Here is a 17,286-nt window from a genome sequence, read left to right as displayed (position 1 = left end):
GCTCATTTACGCCGCGATACGCGAGTGAGACAGTTGTAACGCGGGACGCTCCATCCTATTATCTCTCAAAACGCGATTATTTTGTAAAATTATTACGATTAGTGAATATCAATTTGAGTGACTATTTAAATTTTACATTCTCGCAGAAAGATAGCATCGTATGAATTCGATCGTGCAACTTTTCAATGCGATTCGTGTTTACTTTCGTGTAATCGTGATTTTTGCATTCTTCGGTCGTAATGTAAAATAAAAAGCACGTTATATGCGATTAATTGTGTCGATTAATACGCGTGTTGTCGTAATTAATTGTGTTTTTGCGTAGTGTTTTCGCGAGTGAGTTCCACAAAAGGAGCGACAGAAAACGAGCAGAAGAGAAGGAACATCATAACATACAAGTGAGTTTTTAATTATTTTGTATTTTAACCTCTCTTTTGCGATAATAAATTTGCGAATATATCAGATATTTAGTGTGCGCTTATAAATTCAAATTTTCATGCAACAATATATATATATATATATATATATATATATATATATATATATATATATATAATATAGTGATCGCGCACTTTAAACTTTTACTACTGTTAGGCAAAAAATTGTATTTTTCACATGACATGAATATTGATTACAAATTAATATTATTAAATAACAACGAATAAAATAAATGTAGGTCATTAAAATCATTTTTAAAAGATTGCAGAAAAATATTCAAATTATAATTTATGTGCTAATGGATATAATAATAACACTATATAATTCAAATAGTTAAATTTAATCGTACATATATTAAATTTCATCAGATCTAATCACGATTTTTTAAAATAATATATATATATATATATATATATATATATATATATATATATATTTTGATCTATTCTAATTTATTAATTTATTTTTTTTAACTAAAGAAAATTTGCGAACTATTTTTTTACTGACATTATTAAAAGTTATAAATTTTTATATTTATATATTTTTTTATAATACTTTAATCTAGAATATAATACGTGGACGAATTATTAATGAATTATTAGCGAATTTTCATAATAATACGTTTTAAATACTATTGATACAAATGTCGAATAATGATTAAAGTTCAAAATAAAAATATCATAATAATTTATAATTATTTCACATTGAAGGTGTGAAGCTTTAATGTCATATTGGAATATTAAAATATGTAAAAATTTTCTGTTGCTTATGATAAAATAATTTATTACAATAATTTTTCACAGAGTTTCTAGAATTAACATAGGCCTTAAATATATTTTGTGCAAGTGTGTCTTTTGTACATATAATTAAGTATCTGAGTATTTATATATCTCTCCGAAAAATGGCGCGACAGGTTACGATTCTTGCTCTATCGGTCCAAAGAGATAGATCGCCGGGCAGTTATCGTCGGGATTACCGAGAAATTGAGCATATAATTCCTGATAACGTGATAAAGTCAATCCGCCGCGTCTTCTGTCATCATCCTGTCAACGTGACAGTTAAAGTAATTATTTTTGGCGCGTGATGTTTAACATAATTATTTTCTTTTGAATAAACTTGAAATATTTTGCTAAATTTTTTAAATAGTTGCAATGAAATACAATAAAGTTACATTACACGAAATAACAATTGATTTAATTGACTTTGTAAAATTAAATTAAATTGCTTAACTTACGTTCAGAAGACTCTGATAAGCTTTATCGAGAATATCTATGTTATCCACTGCGATCCTTGAAACACAATCATATCGAAATTCTTCGGCACCAATTACGCCATCCTCTGAAAGAGGATTACAAAATTCAATAACTGATTTTATTATTCGAAATCAATAACTAATTTTATTATTCGAAATCATATAATTAGAGTACATGATATCTCTTCTACTGGATTATGTAGCATTATATAAATATATGATTTTTTTCAAAATTATATTGATTCAATAAAATAATTACATTTATATTCTTTTAGTAATTAGAAATTATTTATTATTCAAAATATTTTATTTTGCGCGCAATAGATTTGTTACATGAAAATTTTCTGAAATATTACTTAAAATTTTTTTTAAGGATTTTTTTAAAAAGCCATCTATTAAATGTCTTTATTATCAAAATGCCAATAATAAATTTGGAGAAACCGTTTTATGCATCTAATATATTTTGCAGTTATTTCTTATCGCCAAAATTAAAGTTGAAAGTAAAAAACGTGTTTTGATGACATTCAACAAATTATGATTTTTTAAAGCTATTTTTAAAAAAGACTACAATTATTTAATATGTTTAAAATAAATATATAAAAAAAATAAGTTAATATTTAATTAATAGATAAATCGTAAATATATATAGAAAAAAAAATTCAATAATTGTATAATGAATTATTTATTTTGAATGAGGAACCATGTATTATTTCAGAAAATACAAAAAAATATAATGTCCAATTTTGCAATTTTTTAAAATTGATTTTACCTTTGCGGGAATAAATTATAATTTATTTGTCACTCTTCGCAATATGTTTGTTGTTTCGTATGTTTATAAATGTTATACGATACCATTCATGTCAAGTATCTTGAAATGGCTATCGATGAACATCTTCATGGCTTGCGGGAAATCATTATAAGAACGACCAACGCAGCTATTCTGCACGGCTTTTTTAAATTCTTCTATCGTTACAACACCATCCTAGAAAAAAAAATAAAAGATTACACAAACGCTTATTATTTTATTGACACACATATATATATATATATATATATATATATATATATATATATATATATATATATATGTATATGTATATTTTTATAATTTTATTTAATATAAAAAAATCTGAGAAAAATTTGCAAATAATAAATGATTATTCTAAATTGATAAAACAATCTTTTCAATATGATTTTGAAATTCGTGTTTTTAATCATAAAATTTGTATAGATTATTAGGCCAACAATTTTCTTGTTATAAATTTACCTTCTTATATTTTAAGAATGCAGATTTATTTCTTGATTTAACATAAAAAAATTATTTTTGATTTTAACTTTGAGATTTTTAATGATATATTTGTTTAAAAGTTTCAGTATAAAATATATCTTTTAGAAATTATGATTAATGTTTTATTGTATGTGTATATAAAATAACATATAAAATAATAAAATTTTTGAAATTGTCCTGTGTTACGCATACAATAACTTTATTATTGAAAGCATTAATTTTGTTGATTTAAGCTCGTATTAAGAAGAATTGTTTCATTAATGTAGAATTATTAATTACAAGGTTTTCTTAGATATTGTTTCTCTTAAGAATTCTCATATTAAAATAAATTCATTAAATCAATAATAGGATGGGAAATCAATATGTAAAATTAAATCAAATTTATTATTTATTAATACATTTAGATATTAACATAAAACATTTCCAGTTCAATTATTTTTAATTTTAACAAAAATTGAAATTAATTATTTAATTAACATTAAACAATAAATATAAATTTATTAAATATAAATATATATTTGTAGAGGAAATGCTCGTCTAAAAATCGGGAATAATATTTCGTATTGTCGAAAAAAGATATAACAGATCGCTATACATAATTATTTTAAAATCCATGAGAAAAATTGCATCAAAAATACATACATACATGCTGATCTCGAATTACATTCTCGAGAACTAAAGTATTTGAAGATTTTGAAGCCCCATTTGATGCAAGAAAGAGAGATCTAAATCATGCCAGGAGAAATGGCCATCTGTCATGAAACAATATCTCGTGAGCATATCAAAATTACCTTATCAAAATCTGCCAGATCAGCTATCTCTTCCCACAAGGAGAGCATGATATGGAGATTTTCTTGATACCGATTGTAATTAAATTCGCCCTTGCCTTCGATCAGCGTCATTCTCAATGCCATGCATTCGAAATCGTGTTTGTCCAAATATCCATTGTTATCTATATCTGCAGTTATACAGGACGTTCTTCACTTAAGTGCACTTCTTTTTGAATTGTAGAGTATTTGAGTAATTTTGAGTAGAGTTTTTCTTTACGAGATTGTCGAGGCACCAATAACTTTTGAATCTTAAGCGATAAAAAAAAGAATTTTTTTTTTGAAAGAAAAAAATAGATAATAAATAATTAAATAGAAGATAAGAGAAATATATATAGTGTATATATTTTTATATATATATATGTATGTATGTATGCATATAGATAATTGTGCTATTCAATTTATTTCAGATAGATTTTGCTATAAAAGAAAATTTTAATTTTAATTTTTAATTAATTACAAAGAATCGTGGAAGATGTTATATATATTTTTTATCACTTATTTTAGATGATAATTTAATATGTGTGTATATTAATAATTTCGTATGTGTGTGTGTGAAATAATCTATGTATTATCAAATCGCTACGATATTGTCATACCACATGACGCCCAAATACACACATGAAAAGCACAGAGAAATGCAAGATAATGCAAGCGGATGTGCAGAATGCACATTTGACAGAAGCAAAAAATATTATTTTGAGTAATAAATTAAAAAGAAAATATTCTGCGTGCGCGTTTTATAAAACTATATGGAATAATATATTATGAATGCTATATATAGAAATTTTATAATCTGCTTTTGTGTCACAAAATCAAAAAAAGTCGATTTATTTTACACTCTTTTGATTTATATCTACATGAAAAATCATTTATTTTCCAATTTTTGTTCATCAGCATTACGATTCTGATAAACGCTTGTAAATGTATTATCATTCACAATCGTCTTTCTAATTGTCTTCCTCTGTCATAAGTTTGTATCAACTCTTGCAATATCTTTCGCATCTACTAACCATATAGAAATTTCACTATAAAATTAACGCGGTTATCCCAGCTATATGCCATCGCGATTGTATTTTCCCTCTGTTTTTTTTCCTTTCTCTCAAATAATTATTACGCGGAATATCGAAAAGATAAAAATGTTTTCCGGATCGAGCTCTTTTGCTCAGATCGAACCGCGAGGTCCACGCGGAAAAGCACGTCCGGCGTGAAGAAAGTGATTCGAGAGGATGGTGGTTTCGCACTGAACTCGGCCGGATTGTCGCCGGGTCTAAACTTAGGCTATCCCCTCTGAGCGAGGGATACAAAGATCCGTGTGGTGTTGTACCGGGGAAGGAACTCAGGTGATGATGGAGGTGGCGATGGTGACAACATAGCGGTGGAGATGAGCGCGACCGCATCGAACTTATCCCTCTCTTGCCTCCGCGAAACTTTTAAATAATCCCTTCCTTATGAAAGCTTTTCGTTTATCCGAGCATGACTTGGTATTATTGATGTATAGCATTATTCAATAATTCTTTTATTTACAATCTAATATACACAATTCTTGTATAAAACTCTTTTTTTAAAGATTGAAAATCGAGAACCATATGATTATTACAAAAAAAAAATTTCAATAATTTGTATTATTAATTTTCTAATACATTTTTAATATCTGACATATATACATTCATAAAATTTAATGCTTATTTTTCTGTCTGTGTACCATGTATCGTTTATATTTTTATTTTAAAATTTAATAGAAGATTCGCTCGAGGCTATGAACGAAAAAAATTATTACACCGCTATTACTATTATTTATTTCTCCCAACGCGTAATAAAATACGATTATTATTAAATATAAATTTGGAAAGAATCGAAGCATTTTATACGTTAATGGGGTGATGACTTCTGGAAGTAAGTCCCAGTTGCAGTAAACAGGAAATTATCAATTATCTTCTCGCATTCGTACAGAATCGCGCGGGACAGGAGATATTTAGAGTCTCCATTTCCGCCTTTCTAAATCCCGTTGACGGGAACGGATCTAAATTCTAATTGAGCCGGCTTACGTTGAAACGGATCGGAGCAGTCCGAATTTAACTGAGAGGCTGCGCTGAAATCAGACTCTCGACCGAGAACTTTCCTTGTGTCGTGTCTCCGCGCGACGCGTGACGTACTCGGGGAGGTCGAGTTTTCTCGTTTTCTCATTGCTTGGATATTATTTCCGTGAGACAGCCGCGGGCAAGACCCCGCGCGATAAAATATTTTTGAAGGAAAAAAGACGAGCACACGTCCACTAATAGTGAGATCTTTATTTAAAGATAAAAAGAAGTAACATTGAAAAAATTGTATTGCTTTTTAAGTATGAAATCTTGTAGATGGTTTGAATCTAAATCGAAATGATAAGAAGAGTGGACGTCGCGAATATTATATTGCTTTGTATCTTTTATGATTGTCGTGCGAATTCATATAAGAATATACGGGGTGGGCCCAAACCTTGAAATTTTATAGGAAATTTAATTCTGAACAAAAAGTTTTCTATAAACATGAGTCGAAAAAATGCTTCTTTAAAAAGTTAGCGCTTAAAAATCACATTCTGAAATCACTTTGTTATACATTTTTTTACAAATATCAAGAGAAGTATGCGTTTTTCATCAAAAAATATTGAAACAGATGAAATTATAGAGAAATTAAATTATTTTTTATATTTTGTTTAAGTCCACCCTATATAAAATTTTGAGAAGAAATCGTTATTTAATATTATTATATAGAATTTAATATTATTATAATTCTTCATAAATAGAGCACGAATAAAATACGTATACGATGAAGTCTTTATTAAGCATAATCGAACATCTACAACTTTACACAAATTTCGCCTTATTCAGAAGCATATTTTTTTTACTTGAATACATAATTTCCTTATTAATTCATTTGTTGCGAAAATATGTCCCATCATATGCCGGCATATTCTTCTCTTCACAGCATTATTCTAATTTAAACGGAGGTCACGTTCGAAGCAACGACTATGCCTCCCGCGGCTATCTCGATTTATCTTCTTGCTCCGCGTAAATGTATTTTCGTACATGGTCTCTGTCCTCGGTGGACCGTCACGGGACACGCGTGATCACGCTCTTTGTTGCCGATGCCGATTTGAAGTGGACATGGACTCGCGCCGTCGTTAATAAATTATAAGTATGTTTGTCTACTTTGATGACATTTTCAAAAGCATCTTCAATCCGCAGCAGGGAACACATCGCGTAGATCATAAATATCTATATTCGTTACCGAAACCGAAACAGATGACAAGGATTGGTAAATGAAAATTGTGCGAATCGGATTTTAAATCACGAAAATTCAGGTAATGATGGTGTTCAATTTAACATACATTCTTTTTTTTTAATATACATATTTATAAAGGAGATTCCACAATTGTTTGTTTCGAATGTTCTCTCCTTTCAAATTTTACTGTTGTTTGGATTTTGTATTATACATACATATACATGCGAATACATTCTGATCTGATATTTCCTGAAACATTCAAGAATGATTGACGGCACGCTCGCGTAATAGCTAGAAAAGCAAAGTAATCTTTGGCAAGGAAACAAGTATCTACAATGAAAATGTGTTGTCTCATTCTTGTATGTCACTTTATATTATTATATTATACGACACACACACACACGGGAAAAGAATAGGAAACATATTTTATAGTTTTCAACTTATATGCTAAAAAGGATACTTGATGTAATTAATTCAAGTCATTTTTTTCCTCAATGAAAATTTAATTAGAAAATATTTAATTTTTTATATTTTTAATTTTTTATAATATTTTATCACTCAACATTTTATCATTCACATAAGCAACTAAACTCGAACTAAAATTTTTTCGAGTAGCTTTATTTTTTATTATAAAGTATATTTGACAAAAGTAATATAATATAATAAAAATAATTTAATATAAAAATAATATTAAAATATAATATTAAAAATAATATAAAAAAATAAATAATGTTTTAAGTTATCATCTATAAAAAGTTTGATTCTCGAAATATGTATAAAACTCAAAAAATATTAGTATCATGAAATTTTTGTCTCTAAATATGTCTCCTCTAAATTAATGAATAAAAATTGTATTATTTGCTTATCTGAAATTTAATTTTACAAAATTTTTTAATGCTCAATAATTAAGGAAATTTGTCTTAACATAAAACTTTCATCAAACGAAAATTGACTTTTTTTTATTCAAGAGAACACTTACAATTTTGTCGCAATTATTAAATTCTTTGATGAGAGAAAGAGAGAGAGAGAGAGAGAGAAATAGATTCACTTACTTTCATAGCCGTGATGAACATCGAGATAATTCATCAGAAAGGTGTCTCTGAAAATTAGCGGTACATCGTGATTATCTCGCGCGGCAAATTAAGACTAGCCACCAAATCGGACGTCATCATGATAGATTCTTTGCGATTATACACAAGCTTACAGTTATTTGGCGAATCTCCCAACCGGTAATAATCGCTGCGAGATCGTACGGGTTTGTCTCCAACTGTGTAAACGGCGGGAATGATGGATGCGCGATTCATCTCACAGAGAGATAATTAATTAGCGCGAGTAAATCGTCGCCTTTCGCGAAGACGTCACGCGATTCGACGTAATTTAAACTTTTTACATTCAAAATTCGGATAAAAAGTATAAAAAATTCCTCTTTATAAGAGAATGTCGAACAGAGTCGACAGATTACAATCTTGGTTACTATCCATCATTTAAATCAAAACTATTATTGTTTGCACGTCTTTGCCTGACACTTTTACGAGTCTAGGAGCTAACAATCGTCCAAAAATAATGTTTAGCTTGTTTCGCTGGGATATATTATATGTTTTTAACATTATTTATCTTTAGAATTAATTGTAAGTTTGAGATTATAAAAATTGCTACAAAAGTCTAAAATTTATTAAAAATTTTTATTATTTTATTTATTTAGTATTTGAGCCTCTAAAGTTTATTAAAAAAAAATTTTATATCTCTTGTTTATAATTTTTAATTTACGAAAGTCTTTGGAAAATTTTTATAATTTTTATAATTTTCTAAAAAAGGAAAATTTATTAAAATTGACTAAGGAATTTGTTTAAAGAATTCAAAGGAAGTATATTTTAGTAAAAGACTCGTCATTTTTAAATTAATTAATGAGACAATAGACTTTATGTATGAGAGGAATCTCTTTTTAATAATTTATTAATTCTCAATTAACGAATTACTAAAGATGTTGTAAATTTATAGCCAAATAAAAATTAAGTTTAACAAACAATATATTTTTGCAATTTTCTCATTAATTATTTGTGATCAGTATACATAGTTGTTATATTAATATCATCATAATTTCAAATGAAAGAGAAGCTAATTTTGATGCTTTATAGATACATCATTCAATGAATGCAAAAATGTTTTTTTTGATCAAAAACAAAAAATTCAGATATCGATATAATTTTTAAGTATAATTAGCGACTAAAAATAAAAATAAAAATTTCCTTATTAAAAAAAAATTTTAATGGTGCAAATAAATGTAACAAAGCCATACTTAAATAATAATTGCAGACACATTTCGTAATTATAAAGATATATCGAAGAATGGCAAATCGCAAGAAACGATGACCCGCACGATGACCTTCTTCGTCAAAAGGAAAAATCGATCCTAAATTGGCCAAGGAGTGTACCGTGAAGCGGTATTCGAAGTATACCGATATTGCAATCACCGGAGACGAGTGAAATAGTTGGCTTGGTAGAGATCCGTACGATTAAGCGCAGTGTACTCGTCATATAAGGCGTGCTTTCGTAAGGGGCCGTCAGTTTGAAAGTGCGAGCTGTTGCGCGTGGAACCCGCGTAAAAGATCCGCGCGCGCGAAGGATCGACATGAGATCGAGAATCCGTTTCGTGCTTATCGCATTGCTTGCCGTTTCCGGTGAGTTCGCAATTAGCAAAGTACTCGCGACTGCCCGAGTCATCTTCCTTTATTCTAACAATAAATCAATCTTTATTTTTTAAGGGCGATTAGATCTCGGAAAGCATTGAATTTAAGATCCGGTTAAGATCCTTTCCTTTCTTTTTTTAGCATTTTTTACGATTCTGTCTGTAAATAAATGATATAAATATGAAAATTTATATATTTTCCCTCCGCCCTCTTTCATTAATTTCTCATATACATCTTATATCATTTAATAATTGATGGATCGCCTTCTTTTTATTCCATACGACTCAATAGTTTGAAAGTACATAATTAGAAAATATATTATAAATTTAGTACATAATTATTGCATTTTTGCATTAGTAAATTTCTATCTATTCTATTTCTATTTCTAATAAAAAAATGAGAAGAGATATTTTTATTTAGAGTGTCTTTAAATAAATAAGATTATTAAATAAATGTAATTTACAATATAAGTAAATTAAATTAAATTTTCTTCTACCATTTCATGTTAAGACAAGCAAAATAAATATTATAAAGTAAATTTTTGTATGGTGAAAAAATTTCATAATGAAAAGTTTTCTGACACAACAATAATTTTTATAATAATTTACTATTATATATATTATATCAGACAAACTTATCGTGGTTGAAAAATACGGATATAATTAATAAAATTTCAATATAATCAATGGAACAAAGGACAAAAATATTAAATTTAAAACTAAGTAAAAAATTCATTCATTTAATTATTTGCCTTGTGTTAAAAAAAAAAGTTATATCTTCCTCTTCTCTACTTTTAGCATCAAAAATTGTGATTTCTTTTTACAAAATTATATCGGCTTCCGCCTTTATCAATTTTATAAAATAAAATATATAGATATAGTGAAAAAAATAAAAATTGATTCTGAAAGATTTGGTTTGTGTGAATGAATGAGACATGATGCGCGCCGGAGGTTTCACTTCCGTTTTTGCATTCGGGTGAAAACGATGGCGCTAATCGCACTGAGATTTCTCTTCGAATGTATACGTCGCACGCTACAGATATCCGTTTCCGAACCGGAACGTGAAAGTATCGCGCATTTGAAGATAACTTTATAGCCTTGAGAGATCGAAATAGTTCCAATTAATATTTATTTTATTAAAGAACGTCTTCACTTTAAAATAATTTTTTATTATATATCTTAAAATGTCTTTCTCTCTTTTTCTTTTATATATCACATCTTTCTTAATCACAAATTCTTTATTATACTTTTTTTACTCCAGATTAAAAAATTTGGATTTTAGTTTTTTTTAAATAATAATAAAAAATTGATACTTAATTAATAATATTTAAAAAATTGATATTGATTTATTTTAAAAAATATTACTTAAATACTACTAACATAAAAAAATATTCTGAAGCATGAATAATATAAAAGAAATGATAGCGCGTCTTAAAATTTTGTCTGACAGAAACACATTAAAGAATTTTATGAATGTATGAAAAAGCCACAGATCACAAATAAATAAAAGATATTCTTATATCAAAGAGTTGTTGTTGCACATATTAATTTTGCAATAAAAGATCAAAGCTTCTTTGGTTGCATCATCAATTACTAAACATCCTGTGCATACAGGATACGCACAAGAAAAATTAATAAAATTAATCACAAAATATAGGAAAATATCACGGATGTTTTAACGCATATTTTGCTTTGTTTTATTATTATTAATTTGTAAAAAGAAATTGTTATTGGTATTTAAATATCAAAACGTAAAAAATGTGGGTCGGATAACTGATATCTCCGCATCGTGATGTTTTTTTCAGCAAATACCGCGGCGGAGAAAGGAAAATCTGGAGAAGCCCCTTGCATAGACGACAACAAATTCTATCGAAATCCTAACACACCGTCCCATAACGTCTGGTCGCCAACAGAATGTGCCAAATATTTTCTCTGTTTAGGTAATTATAAATTATATGAAAAGGAAACAAATTGAAATTTATTTAAAGATTGATCATTCATGAACTTTAATCGTTCTTTCCTGTCAGTAAAACATAATATAAATATATATATAACAATAATATAAATAATAGTACATATACTTGTGTCAACTAATAATAAAATGTTTACAATATTATGTGATTAATTATATCTTACAAAGAACATTAATTTTTAAAAGTGAATATTTTAATTAGAAGTTTTATCATATTGTTTGGTTTGACGTAAAATCTAAAGATCATGATACACATATTAATTGAAAATTATATGCTTTTAATCATCATATTTCAGATAATGAAGTATTCGAATTCAAGTGCTCGCAAGGACTTCTTTTCGATGTCTCCAGGCAAATTTGCGATTTTAAGGCAAATGTCGATAATTGCGATATAACTTCAGGTATGACATATATATATATATATATATATATATATATATATATATATATATATATATAAACGGAATAGAAGCACCGACGAATTTTATGTCGATTTCTACTCTCACGTAAGAAAACGATCGAATATTATACACGTAACTATTACTTTCACTCGAAAAATCATGTACAGCGCCACGATGAGTTAATCTCATTTCTTTCTTTAACCGTTAAATCTCTTATCGGTGATTCCAATTATCATTAGTGATAAGTTTTAACTTTAATTTTTGATTTTAAGCAAAACAATAATTGTTGTCTTCTTTATTATCTATTTAGTATAATTGAATCTTTTCGAGAACAAAGATCCATAAAACTTCTATAAAGATACATATATGTGGCTTAAAGAAGTATTATTATAACGAATGGTGATGTGAAATTTTAAAAGCTTCTCGTAGATGTCCAACCAGCGAAGCCTTTGCTTAAGAATGGCGAGTGTGACGAGAAAAATCTGGCTTGCGGAGACGGCACGTGCCTTCCGGCTCTGTACTTCTGCGATGGGAGTGTCGATTGTCCTGACGGTTCCGACGAAGGATGGTGCGGTATGTAAATGATGAGCAAATATATTTTATATCAAAATCATCGATCATATTTTTATAGATATGTGCGTAAAGTATTCTTCATCTTTTAAATTGTGCATAATTTTATCGCGATAAATCTATGTTTACCAATATTTATTATATAGATATGCAACATGATACAAATGCTGCACCGGCATGCGACACGCAGAAATGCCGACTACCAAACTGTTGGTGTTCCAAGGATGGGACTCGAATTCCAGGAAATCTCACCACACTCGCTGTTCCACAAATGATAACAATTACTTTCAATGACGCTGTGAATGCTGACAACTTTGAACTCTATTCAAGTAATTGTTTTTATATAATAATAATTTTTTTTTCTTGTGATAATATGGAGCTTTTTTTGAAGAAAAAAATAAGAATATATAAAAAAAAAAGAATAATAACATAAAAAACAATTATTTACAGAAATATTTACGGATGACAGGAAAAATCCTAACGGCTGTGCCATAAGAGGTACTTTTTACATCAGTCATCAATATACGAATTACAGAGATGTGCAGTATTTGTGGAACATCGGCCACGAAATAGCGGCACATTCCGTTACGTGAGTATTTTGAAGATATTGAAGTGAGATATTGAAAAAGAAAAGCAATTGAGATATGAATCATAGAGAACCATTTGATTTAATATGCAAAACAAATCGAGGATCATTATTTAGGCATCGCGGACCAGAGGAGTGGTGGTCGAAGAACGCGACGCTCGAAGACTGGTTCGATGAGATGGTCGGAGTAGCGAACATTATCAAGAAATATGCAGCAGTTCGTATCGGCGATATCAAAGGTAAGAATTTCATTCCCAGATAACATACAATATTTATAAAATATATACAAAATATTTATAATAATTATTTAAATATTTATAAAAATTTTTATGATTTTAGATTTAAGATTTATCATAAATGTCATAAAAATATTGAGAAATATTTACAAAATATTACTATAAATATTTATTTGTTACTTACCATAATTAATAATTAGTCTATTTTTAATCTATCTTTAACAATATATCGATTAAAATTTTTAAGATTTCTTCTTTTAATGCATATACTAATATAAATATACTAATATACTAATACAAAATATGTATGAAATATTTATATTAGTATTTCAAAAATAAATAGTAAAAAATATTTATAAATATTTATCATAAATATTGTGTGTTGTTTGGGTTATCAGTTTGATGTAATTTTACGATTAAACTGAAAAATAACTCGCTCAACGATAATTATTAAAAGAAGTCTTACACATAAATATTGCATTTATATTTATTGTATATTTAAATATATAAACTTAAATTACAATCCAGTTATACATTAATTTAAAACAAATACTGCGTATCTTTTGATCGTTTCTTCTCGAGAGACGAGACGAGATGACGAGTGTTCATGGGACAATAATGTCGGTAGGGATAAGGGCCCCTTTTCTGCAGGTCGGATGGAATCGTCAGTTTCTGATGATGTCCGAATTTGGCTTCGCTTACGATTCCTCGATCGTCGCACCGTTCTCTGATCTACCTTTATGGCCGTATACACTCGATTATAGACTACCACATCCATGCGTCCATGCGAGACAACTTTGTCCAACTCGTTCCTATCCGAATATCTGGGAGCTACCTCTAAATCAACTTTTGGCAAATGTAAGTAAATATGCTATACACGCAACAGAATGTTTCTCAATTGTTGTAGTATAAATATCGAGTAAAGATGAAAAGCTGAAGCCGTATAACTTTTAATATAAGATTATAAATTGAAATTTCAAAATTTATATATTTTTATAAAAAGCACGAATCTTTCTTAGAGTCATGATTTATCGACAATTTATCGAAATATATAAATAAAATAGAAAAAAACTTTTCAATTTTCATTAAATGAAAAAGCTTTTCGATAAATACATATAAATATATGTACATATAAATATATAGATATCAAAGCACTTGTTTATATTTTAAAATTGATATAAGTATATATATAGTAAAACTTTTGTATTTTTAATATATCAGACTCGAAGGAATTTAGAATAGAATTATTAAAAGTATATAAACCAACTCAAATCAAGTAAATATGCAGATAAGATTTTTGAAATATGAAGAGACTCGATGTTTAAAAATTGACACTTTTTATAGTTTATTATCTTTTATTTTATTTTAGTATTTATCAAGTATATATCAATTTTAATCTTTTTTTTTTTAATGGCGACCTAACGATAAAAAATCAGAATAATTTCATCATAAAAATACTTATTATATTTAATTGTTTATGCATCTTATTGAAAAACAATATTGACTGAGTTTGTATTTAGGAATATACTTGTACTACTGTGGATTCATGCCCTTTCAATTTATCCGGCGAAGAAGTTTATAAGATACTTATGTTAAACTTTAAAAGGCATTATCTCACCAATCGAGCGCCTTTTGGTTTACATTTTCATGCATCATGGTTCCAAAATCCAACATATTTTTATGCATTTAATGTAAGTAAAATTTTAAAAGAAATTATTTTTGTACAAGTAAATCAATGATATATATTTATCTGTATGTTGATTATCATATTATTTTTTTAATTAATTTGTTTATTCTAGAAAAATATTTATTAGCTATCTACAATCTAAAAAATAATTTGGTATATTCAAAATTTTTATAATTGTTATGTAAAAATTATCAAATTTCCTTCTATCATTATATAACTATCATTGTATAATTTGACAAAGTTCTTATTATTTCTATTTAATTAACCAATAATATTTTCTCATATTATTAGAAATTCATAGATGATGTACTTCGGCTAAATGATGTGTTTTTTGTCACGAGTCATCAAGTTGTGGAATGGATGCGCAGGCCAACATCTCTGAATGAAATCGGAAAGTTCGCACCATGGCAATGTACAAAACGGCATTTTGAATCATTTGAAGTCGTCTGTGACTTGCCAAACAGTTGTAAATTACTCAGCACAGTGCTCAAGTCGTACAGGTATTTACACACATGTTTTGAATGTCCACAGCAATATCCGTGGTTAAGAAATGAATTCGGAATCGAATGAAAATGCAGTAGAAGCAATGTAAGACTTATTCTCCTATGTTGCTTGTACATCATCAGAAGTTCACGCATAGTACCTTATTTAGATATAATTGTATTATTTATTGTAAGCATAGATATAAAACTATCTTTTTTTAAGAAAATTGCATTTATTTCCTAGATATATATGTAAGCTTCTTCGATTCTCAATATGATGCAAAATAAATTATATTTCCTTCATCATTAAAAAAATGGAAATGATTTAAGATACTAAGATAATTTTCTTTCTCTTCAAGATAAAACATATAATATAGGTTGTATATAGATAAATGTGTCCTGTTTATCCTTCCTGTTGTATGAATGGATTCTGAATAGACTCCATACCATCTACGGGACAAATAAGCACTACAGATGTTCCTCTACATACTACCAATCCCAACATGCGAGTATCCTGATTTAATTTGTATGGATCATCTGGATCTGTATAATTAAGAGAATTGTTTATATTTCAGATAACATTTAAGATACTGAGTAAATATAAAATAGAGAATATATCTATAGAGCTATATCGCATTTATAAGTTTGTTACATTATCAATGATGTACCTCTAAGATACTCCTTTGTGTTGTCGAGTACTAGATTGAGTAAGGGATCGTAACCCTTGAGTATACCTTCAGCTTCTCTGCCTCCGGCAAACTTTACTCTTATGTTTTTCTCAAGGTATTTGGATAAATCAAGAATACTCTCTTTTCTCTTCTTTTCTTTGTGTTCGACATTCTGCTGCTATAAAAATGCAAATGATATGCTCAGTTTCAGTGATCAATTCAGTTACTATACATGTGATGCATTACCTGTTTTGGTGCCTGTAAGAAGAATGGTGAGGTTAACTTGAGGGTAAACCTTAACCTAGATTATGGAAAAATGAGAAATGTATATACATAGTTTTATATACTTACAGACATCCTTACGAAAAAAAGATTTAATTGCAAATGGATTTTTTTATGAATCAACAGAAACAATTTCAAGTAAAGCCTCACGTGTAGATTACTCTAAAAATTATGTTTGCAGTCTGATCGAATCAACAAGTCAAGTATCGATTTCTCCCGCGTTTTTAGAATCGATTATTTTGAATCGAGATTACGAAAATGCTCTCCATATTTTCGTAGAAAAATTTAAATTTCGCACTATTTGTATTGAACAATCATTGTAATATTGAGCATTTTTGCAAAATATATTTCATTTTGTAAATGATTAAATCTTTTTTCATCTTGTTGTAATGCTCAATGTATGTGTTTATTTTTTTAAACTCAATTATGAAAAAATTTCTTGGAAAGAGTGAAAGGAATACATAATAAGAGCCAATGTAAATATAAAATGAGACATTTTTATTTTTACAAAGTATGAGAAATAATAACAAACAAACAAAAATAAAAATAAAATGTCTTTTAGATTTTTTTATGAAAGACATCTTATTGACATCTTGTTATCGTTCTATATAAATTTGACAGACATATATAGTAAAATGAATAGAAAAAAGAAC

The 17,286-nt window shown here is 27.9% G+C and overlaps 3 protein-coding genes across 6 annotated transcripts; 1 reads left to right on the top strand and 2 right to left on the bottom strand.

Moving 5' to 3' along the window:
- Nucleotides 1-1,201: 1,201 nt before the first annotated feature.
- Nucleotides 1,202-8,184, bottom strand: LOC126855011 (sarcoplasmic calcium-binding protein 1). 3 transcript variants are annotated; one of them, XM_050602280.1, is made up of 5 exons: nt 8,116-8,184; nt 3,767-3,933; nt 2,540-2,669; nt 1,670-1,773; nt 1,202-1,478 (listed from the first exon to the last, which is right to left on the bottom strand). In XM_050602280.1, the coding sequence occupies exons 1-5, from the start codon at nt 8,147-8,149 to the stop codon at nt 1,350-1,352; spliced, it is 564 nt and encodes a 187-aa protein (XP_050458237.1). In that variant the 5' UTR covers nt 8,150-8,184; the 3' UTR covers nt 1,202-1,349. The 3 variants fall into 3 exon arrangements, with proteins under 3 accessions (XP_050458237.1, XP_050458238.1, XP_050458236.1); XM_050602281.1 differs by lacking the exon at nt 8,116-8,184 and adding an exon at nt 4,816-5,065 and having other exon boundaries at nt 3,767-4,053; XM_050602279.1 differs by lacking the exon at nt 8,116-8,184 and adding an exon at nt 4,816-5,065.
- A 1,424-nt stretch (nt 8,185-9,608) lies between these two features.
- Nucleotides 9,609-15,998, top strand: LOC126855006 (chitin deacetylase 1). The gene is made up of 10 exons (XM_050602269.1): nt 9,609-9,741; nt 11,555-11,689; nt 12,018-12,122; nt 12,552-12,695; nt 12,839-13,021; nt 13,143-13,281; nt 13,396-13,517; nt 14,143-14,372; nt 15,035-15,205; nt 15,493-15,998. Exons 1-10 carry the CDS (start codon nt 9,693-9,695, stop codon nt 15,769-15,771), a joined length of 1,557 nt encoding a protein of 518 aa, XP_050458226.1. The 5' UTR covers nt 9,609-9,692; the 3' UTR covers nt 15,772-15,998.
- On the bottom strand, nt 15,897-16,860 carry LOC126855013 (U6 snRNA-associated Sm-like protein LSm7). Of its 2 annotated transcripts, XM_050602283.1 has the most exons (4): nt 16,703-16,856; nt 16,598-16,609; nt 16,352-16,529; nt 15,897-16,226 (listed from the first exon to the last, which is right to left on the bottom strand). In XM_050602283.1, exons 1-4 carry the CDS (start codon nt 16,706-16,708, stop codon nt 16,087-16,089), a joined length of 336 nt encoding a protein of 111 aa, XP_050458240.1. In that variant the 5' UTR covers nt 16,709-16,856; the 3' UTR covers nt 15,897-16,086. The 2 variants fall into 2 exon arrangements, with proteins under 2 accessions (XP_050458240.1, XP_050458241.1); XM_050602284.1 differs by lacking the exon at nt 16,598-16,609 and having other exon boundaries at nt 16,703-16,860.
- Nucleotides 16,861-17,286: the final 426 nt, after the last annotated feature.

Source organism: Cataglyphis hispanica, chromosome 15 (genome assembly GCF_021464435.1).
Source record: "Cataglyphis hispanica isolate Lineage 1 chromosome 15, ULB_Chis1_1.0, whole genome shotgun sequence".
Classification (NCBI taxonomy): domain Eukaryota; kingdom Metazoa; phylum Arthropoda; class Insecta; order Hymenoptera; family Formicidae; genus Cataglyphis; species Cataglyphis hispanica.
This window is presented reverse-complemented; position numbering and strand designations above follow the sequence as displayed.